This window comes from Zalophus californianus, chromosome 12 (assembly GCF_009762305.2).
Source record: "Zalophus californianus isolate mZalCal1 chromosome 12, mZalCal1.pri.v2, whole genome shotgun sequence".
Taxonomy (NCBI): domain Eukaryota; kingdom Metazoa; phylum Chordata; class Mammalia; order Carnivora; family Otariidae; genus Zalophus; species Zalophus californianus.
The window spans coordinates 94,030,649-94,039,020 of NC_045606.1; the positions used below are offsets into that span (position 1 = coordinate 94,030,649).

The 8,372-nt window shown below is 40.2% G+C and overlaps 1 protein-coding gene across 2 annotated transcripts; it reads right to left on the bottom strand.

The window, feature by feature from the left end:
• Positions 1-1,158: 1,158 nt before the first annotated feature.
• Positions 1,159-8,142, bottom strand: LOC113911594 (probable inactive serine protease 58). 2 transcript variants are annotated; one of them, XM_027574327.1, is made up of 6 exons: positions 7,775-8,142; positions 7,431-7,539; positions 5,581-5,719; positions 5,098-5,354; positions 1,639-1,778; positions 1,159-1,544 (listed from the first exon to the last, which is right to left on the bottom strand). In XM_027574327.1, exons 2-6 carry the CDS (start codon positions 7,468-7,470, stop codon positions 1,395-1,397), a joined length of 726 nt encoding a protein of 241 aa, XP_027430128.1. In that variant the 5' UTR covers positions 7,471-7,539; positions 7,775-8,142; the 3' UTR covers positions 1,159-1,394. The 2 variants fall into 2 exon arrangements, with proteins under 2 accessions (XP_027430128.1, XP_027430127.1); XM_027574326.2 differs by having other exon boundaries at positions 1,163-1,544; positions 7,431-7,517; positions 7,775-8,139.
• Positions 8,143-8,372: the final 230 nt, after the last annotated feature.

The following is an 8,372-nucleotide window of genomic DNA, read 5'->3' on the forward strand; positions in this document are numbered from 1 at the left end:
CTTTCAACATGGAGAAAATAGTTATTGTCCTCACTGAAAATGATATAGTCTAGATTTGGATTTTCTATCCCTTGCCACCTTCCAAGCACTACCATCCTTGAATTAACTGAATGCCTTATGTACCTCACAACAGAGGAATGTATTTTCCAACCAAGGAAGTCACTATACAGTGATGGTGGTGAGACAGTACGCTGATCCCCATGGAATTCAGTGAACTTGACATACGCTTCATCACCTGAAATCAAGTAGCCTTATAAGGTAGCGGGATGAACTATTGAAATCATAGCACCATTTTAAGGTGGGAAACATCTCCAGAGGGTGAGGTGTTCTCTTGCAAAAACCATCTGTTTCCCCATAGCTAAAATGTCAGTTAATAACACACATGAAAGTGAAGCTCTCACAATTGCCTGAGTAATCCATACACAAAGGGTTGCTTTTGAACACTGCAAGCTAGGCTTTACCGAGAGGTTTTCAAATCCTGGAGAAGACAAGATTTATTGCTGGAACTCTGCTTCCTGAGAGGAGTTCCCTTGTTCCCTAGCTGGACTGTAAATTTTCAACAGGCCCACCTGTAGTGGCCACAGGCAAAACTCTCTAAAACTCAGTTTGGTTTCTGTGCTTTTGATTCTCAGTAACTATCCGTTAAAACTCTCAGGTGGTAACTGGAGCTAGCTGCAGGGGTGAGGTGAAAAGAGAGGAAGAAAACTGCAAGAGTAACAGTTGGAGAGAATGGAGTCCCTGTGGCAGCTGGCATAATAGAAAGGGCAAGCATGTGTTGACAAAATCTGGCCCAGACTCCCTGTTTCACCTGCTATGTCTCATGCCCCAGTTCACTTTTGTATTAACCTATCATGGCTCAAGTCTCTACCCAGAACCTTGCAAAATGAATGATCAGGATCTATGGCCAGTGTTGAGAGTCCTATGGGCAAGGAGAAACTAAGTGCAACACCTCTTACAGGTTCCTTCCCAGAAAATTTTTCCCTCACCTATACTTCTAGTTAGCTCACTCTTTGTCGGGCTTCTTTTTTCCTTCTGGCAAGTGTGACTTGCCAAAAGCACATGTTAACTCAATGCAAGTAATAGGGGTTTTGTCACCCTAAATGGCTTGAGTGGCCTTTTTTCAATAGGTCAATGATCCCTTTGTTAGAACACAGTCCCCACTTCATAAACTTCAACTGCCTAAGGGCTATGGTGCTTGTCATCTTTGTCAAAAGAGGAAGAAGAAGGTTTGTAATGTATGGTCACAATACAGGGATGTACAAATCACCCACTCTGTTGGGCAGAAGAGAGACAGGCATGCCTGGCGCAACCAAGGACATCTATTTAGGCTCCGTTGTGAGGCTGGACATAGGGACAGGCTGTGTCACATGATCTAGACTTCTTGTTATAGCAGCTCAGTAGTTGTCCATTGTATTTCTAATCCAGGACATGTATTTAAAGATTCTGGTATAGATGCCAACGTCAGCTCTCAAAACACATCCATCTAAAAAAGTCAAAATTCCTTGAAGTACCCCATTGCAGACTGCTGGGGCGGCTGTGACTTCCTGCCAGAACAAAAGGGATGTAGGGTTATCGTATCTTTCTGGCAAAAGACACAAGAAATAAAATGGGAAAACTAAGGCATCAAGAGTACATTACCTTGCAGGGCAGCCTCCTTCCTGGAACAATGCCCAGGCACAGCATACTTTCTTGGATCCGGTAAGTTTTATAGGCCTCGAGGCACTCACTCCTGTAGATTATGGAGATGTTCACATTCTGCAGTGAGTCAGGCCCCTTGGCTAGAGGAAAGAAAGGTATACAACTTCCTTAAGAGTTAGTAGATAACAAACCTTTTTTCCTTGTCCTCTTTTTCAGCACATTTCTTCTTCTGGAAGAAAGGAAAAGAGATCAAACACTGAGAGAAATCACAGCTGTAGCTTCTCAGACAGCAGGAAATGATCAGATTAACCATTTCTCATGATACAAGTGTTTATCTCTTTATAAGAGACGTTAAATTCCTGGAAGTTGTATGTAAATATGAGACATCTCTGCAATGAAATAAAGATTTTCTAGAACTCTAAATGCTTAACTGACTGTGCTTGGATGGTATAGTTAGTTAAGCATCCAACTCTTGGTTTTGGCTCAGGTAGTGATCTCAGGGTTGTGAGATAGAGCCCCATGTCAGGCTCTGTGCTCTGTGTGGAGTCTGTTTTAGATTCTCTCTCCCTCTGCCCCTCCCCCAAACCCTCACAAGTACATACTCTTTCTCTCTCTCTCAAATAAATAATCTACTTAAAAAAAAATTTAAAGAATAGCATTTAACGTGGAATTCTTTATTATTTTATTTTATTTTTTGAGTTTTCATGTTTATTATTTGTCCCATAGTTTAAATTCATCACTGTCTCCTTTTAAATTTTTTTATTGAAATATATTTGACATGTAACAATATATAAATTTAAGGTGTTCAATGTGTTTATTTGATATATTTATGGATTGTAATGTGATTGCTATTGTAGCTATAGTTAGCACCTCTAACATGTCACATAATTATCATTTCTTTTTTGTGGTGGTAATAATTAAGATCTAGTCTCTTAGCAAGTTTGATTATAATATGATATTGTTGTCTGTATTAAGTATGTTATACATTAGGTCTCCAGGACTTGTTTATCTACTAGTTGTAAGGTTGTACCCTTAAATGACAACTCTTCTACTTTTAGAATTTGAAGGAATCTAGAGAGCCTAGTTTTCATTTGTCAGATCAGAAAAACCCAGTTATCTGTTAAAAAAAAGAAATTACTTCATAAGCCAGATCAAAATAAACTGAATTTTGGAGGTGGGGCGGGGTTAAGTTGTATCTCTTTTTGATACAAGTGTCATAACCCAGATGAATCAAGTATACTGCTCATCAGGGAGACATTTATTTTCAAAACTCCAATTGACTCTCACAGGACAAAAAGTTTCTACTTGTGTAGAGGACATAATGCTAAGTGAAATAAACCAAACAAAGAAAGACAATTACCATATAATCTCACACCTATGTGGAATCTAAAAAAGCCAAACTCACAGAAACGGAGAATACAATGGTGGTTGTCAGAGGCTGGTGGGTGGAAGATATGGGCGGAGGGTTGTTGATCAAAGGGTACAAACTTTTAGTTATTAGATGTCTAAGTACTGGAGATCGAATGTACAGCATGGTGGTTATAGTTAATAATATGTACAATATTATTTAAAACATTTATTATTAACATTAAAACAATATTATTTAAAAAATTTAAACACAATGTATTTAAAACTTTCTAAGAGAGTAGATCTTAAATACTCTCACCACACACACACATATATAAGGTAAATATGTGAGGTGATGGATAATTAGCTCATTAGGGGGCATCATTTCACATTGTATATATTATATATATATCAAAACATGACACTATATACCTTAAGCCTATATAATCTTTATTTTTTAATTATACATCAATAAAGCTGGGAAAAAAAGAATTTCTACTTTTTTGATATATTCAAGGAAACGTACCTCTCAAGGTCTGAAAAGAGCAGTTTAAAAAGTTTGGGCCAATGGCAGCACTGTTAAGATAAATGTATAGCCACCTCCTGACTTCTATAAACGGAGAGTCAGGGTAGATGGATGGGTGTAATCTGACAGGCTTGGTCAACATGAATCTCCTTTTCATACTATGGTATACAGCATATGATGTATATTAAATACAAAAACAAACTTACTCATGAGTTAAATTGTACTAATAATTCTTCCTAAAGGTCTGTCATAGAACTATATAGTATATACAGACCATAGTTTCATTTTCCTTATTCATTTTCCCCATACTCATTACTCTCTTGATTAATAGCTGCAGATAGTGGTTTTGTATTTGGAAAATATTGGAATGGGATGGTGGGCAGACAGGCTCAAAACTTAGAAGAGAGAAAGTTGTCTTAATTTGCTCAAAGGTTTTTCATGGAATCTGAAGCATGTGATGTAGAAGAAAGCTGAGGTCGAACATGCAATTCAGGAGATTCAGATTATATGGAGATTCCGCCGTTTTAAATGGTAGTCATTTTTTAAATTTTATAAAGAAAAGTGTGAATATTCAGAATGTTACCAATCAAAAATGTTTCAGAAATTTTTTCTTTTTTTATTATGTTAAGTTAGCCACCATAGAGTACATCATTAGTTTTTTTTTTTTTTAAGATTTTATTTATTTATTTGAGATAGAGACAGAGAGCAAGCACAAGTTGGTGGAGGGACAGAGGGAGAAGCAGACTCCCCACTGAGCAGAGAGCCCAACTGAGGACTCGATTCCAGGACCCTGGGATCACGACCTGAGCTGAAGGCAGACGCTCAACTGACTGACCCACACAGGGGCTGCTCAGAAATATTTTTCTTAAACTTTTCATTACTTTTTTTTTTTGTATCACAGTCTTGCATACAGAAGTCCTGCCTGATTTAGCACAGTATTATGCATTTATCTTATGTTTAATACATTAATATTATTTTACAATATTTCAAGGCTTTATGTTTCTTTATTGCCTAGAACAGTTTGAAAACATCTGATATAGTTTGTGCCACATTTTGGAGTTCAGAAAATTGATGCTCCAAAGGCAAAGTGGCCAACTGTCACACAGCAAATTAGGACTAGAATACAAATGTCTTCTTCCCACTAATACCTTTTCTATCATGTCTGGAAGCAAAGATGATAGGAGGATACAGTGGGGGAAAATCTTGAAGGACTCCTTCAGTGAGGTACAGGGAAAGGGAAAAGAGATGACAAGGATGAATTAAGAAGTTAGAAAGAAGCCTCACTGGGGGGCACCTGGGTGGCTCAGTCATTAAGCATCTGCCTTTGGCTCAGGTCATGGTCCCAGGGTCCTGGGATCGAGCCCCGCATCGGGCTCCCTGCTCCGCAGGAAGCCTGCTTCTCCCTCTCCCACTCCCCCTGCTTGTGTGCCCTCTCTCGCTGTGTCTCTCTCTGTCAAATAAATAAATAAAATCTTAAAAAAAAAAAAAAAAGAAGCCTCATTGGGAAGAATTGCAGAAGCCAAGAGAAGAGAAGGGACAGAGTATGTCCTATTCTGAGAGAAGAGGATTATCTTGAGGTCACTCACAGTCATCACATAGGTTGTAGGCCCACGTGGAGACCATGCACATGGTTTCTTCATGGACAGGTTCTTCAGGCAGGTCGACCAGTTGCACATAGTCATTGAGTTCAACACTTTCTCTCAGCTTGATTAACATGAGGTCATGCTCAATAGAAGTGATTGAGAAGTATGGATGATGGATCATCTTCACATGGCCAACTACTTGAATATTCTTTTCATTGTCATTTGATGGATTTGTAATCCCCAACATCACCTGAAGCTTTCTGGAACAATGTAGTTGTTTGAGAGAAGACTTGGCAGAGATTATTTATCCATCATTATGGGCCTTTATTAGCCCCTTCCCAAAGACCTTTTTTTCTACCACTGAACACATCCCCAGAAGGCCTCCCTAACCCCACTTCACTGGGCAATGGCACCAGGCAGGGATCTGAGTCTATGCCCAACCTGAGAACCCAAAGCACAAAGTGGCGGTAGGGGCTTATTACTCACGGTAAGTTGCAGTGTGCAGCTGTGATCACCCAAAGGGGGTGTATCAGAACTCCAACACAGGGCAGGTAATCAGATTTCAAGTAGACCAGGTATGGGGGAGTGATGCCATTTAGGTAATCTGGATCAAAAGCCAGAGCAACTGGAAAGAGAAACATAGACGGGAAATTCTGAGATTTTTGCAGGGATCACTAGGAAAAACAAAGGAAAATTACTTAATAGGCTTAAGTTCCCCCTGCCCTTCTCTCTAATACATTTTTCTGTAAACTAAATTTGCAAACTGGCTTAATTTCTTCTAAAAACATGAAGAAAATGATAGGAACATATCAATTTCAAAAGATAAAGGTGTTTTCCCTTTTGTCAATAAATATTTTTCAGATTAAAATACAAGTTTTCTTAAATACCTTCTACAATTCAGTGAACATATGTTAAATCTACTCATGGAGAACTTACTGTTTTTACCTTTTTAAGAATGCTTTTACCAGTCTCACCCCTTTCTCCCTACAACAATGCAAGGCAAAACAATATAAGTGCCATTTAAAGAACAGACCGACTGCTAACACAATCTGAGGAGGGGGGGGATAATGTATTCACTCAACAAGTAAGTATGAGCACCTCATATGTGCCAGGCTCTGTTATAGGGGCTTGGGCTATATAGGGAATGAAGCAGAGAAATACCCCTGCTCTCATACATTCTGATGAGAGAAGACATTCCATAAGAGTAGACACAAAACATAAGTAAATAGTCTAGTGTATTAGATGGTGATTGGTGCTGTGGGACAAATAGTAGAATAGGGAAAGAGGAAGAGGCAGTACCAGGGATGTGTGTGTGTGTGTGTGTGTGTGTGTGTGTGTGTGTGTGTGTGTGTGTGGTGGGGCATTCTGCAATATCACACAGAAGTCAGGATAGGTAGGCCTGTGGACAGCATGAGAGATGACCAATGAAATGAAGATGAGTGAGTTAGATCATCAGATATCTGGGGAACAGGGATCCAGGTGGAGGAAACCATTGGGGCAAGAGTCCTAAGACTTGTTTAAGGAGTATCATAAAGACCAGTGCATCTGGCATGGCAGGTGAGGGGGAGAAGAGCAAGAAAGGATCGAGGTAAAAGCAGTGATACAGGGTTTTGTAGAGCATCGTAAAGATGTGGGACTTTCTTCTGAAGGAATGTGGAGCCACATCAGGGTTTTAGGTGTAAGGCAGTGATGGTCATTTCCTTACAGAGAAGTATTGAGTATAGGACTAGAAAGCAGAGAGGCCTCTTAGGGGATTCATGTGATAATCCAGGCAGAAGATGGTGTCTTGGCCATTGTGAGCAGTGGAGGTGGTGAGATGTGATTGGATTTGGGATATATTTAGAAGATAGAACCAACAAAATTTCCAAACAGATTGAATGTGGGGTGTGAGAGAAAGAGATTTTATGAATGCCTCCAAGGTTTTTGCTTGAGTAATGAACCTGTCAGGACAAGACCTAAAACCCTTGAATGCTCTGCTGTGTCCATTAGTTGAACCTCTGCTCTCAACCCCTGCTTCCACTTCTCATTCCCTCCTGACTGCAACAGTCCTGTTCTAGACTGGCCCAGAGTTGGGTCACAGTCTTCCTTGGGAACAGGTTAGTTGTTAGGGTTTCAGTGTCCATGCCTCCCCAAAGAGCATACAAACAATCAAGCTGAGGTGAAGTAGGCAGGCAGTGTCACAGGTGGAAAGCTGGTGGGGACAGTGGCAGTGGTGAGGGAGAGTCAGTTCTACACTTGTAGTCTGGAATGTGCCTCCTGTCTGTATCTGTCTATCTTTCATGATTCCCCCAGGATTTCTCTTTGGCAAGTAAAGAGAAAAATGTGAAGATACTCACCAGGCAGGTTCAAGAGAGCCCAGAAGAGGATAAACTTCATATTGATGTCAAAAGCCTTTTCAAAGGATGAAGTTCAGCTCAGGGTCTCTGGAAAGGATGGAGAGGAGAGCTGGAAAAAGACTAAGTAAGATATAGCAAGAAGGGGTTCTAGGGTTGAAAACAAAAATATGTGAATTCTTTCAGTGGTAGGATTCAGTTCCCAAAGAGGTGTGCATTGGTCAAAATAAGGGATGATGTCAGGTATCAGAAGAACAAGAATGGAGGTCAGGTGATTTGGTCCCTGACATAGTAGAGAATGGATCCGGAATTCAGCATTTTGCTTTCCCTTTCCAGGGTAAAAATACCTAATCTGAGAGATGTTGGAGCTCAGAGTGTTTCCCAGCCCGCTCCTCTCTGGTCCACCCTTTGTCAAACTCTGAAATCAGGCCCTTCTCTAAACTACTACCTTCAGGACAGTGACCCCTCCCATCTGTGTGATGCTAACCCCTGGTTGTGTGACACAGACATTTGTCTCCAGCGGCCATAACCCAGCCCTCTGGTGCTGGCCTCACCCCTCTGCCTGACACTGAACCCCTCCTTAAGATATATCAGCTTTTTCTTTCATGTCACTATTCATCCACTCATTTATTCAACCGGCCAGCCAGTAATTTATATTATGTGTCTGACTCGTGCGAGGCTCTGTACTCACTTTAGAGGTGCCTAAATTGAAGACACTGCTCCACCCTCAGAGAGATTATAGACTAGTGGGAATGATAGGTTCATAAAAAGGCAATTGCAAAACCAAGTATTCAGAGCTAAAACTCTACCTATATCATTGTCTAGGTGGAAATATTAGCAAAACACATTGTCCATTAAATGATTTAGATCCAGAATATATAAGGAGATCTTTCAACTCAACAACAAGAACAGGAACAACTCAATTAAAAGTGCACCAAATATCTG

Excerpts from the sequence above, each read along its gene's own strand:
- LOC113911594 (XM_027574327.1), bottom strand. The coding sequence starts at position 7,470 with ATGAAGTTTATCCTCTTCTGGGCTCTCTTGAACCTGCCTG. Across the intron at positions 5,720-7,430 it reads GGCTCTCTTGAACCTGCCTG|TTGCTCTGGCTTTTGATCCA; the intron begins GTGAGTATCTTC and ends TTCTCTTTCCAG. Across the intron at positions 1,545-1,638 it reads GAAGGAGGCTGCCCTGCAAG|GAAGTCACAGCCGCCCCAGC; the intron begins GTAATGTACTCT and ends TTGTTCTGGCAG.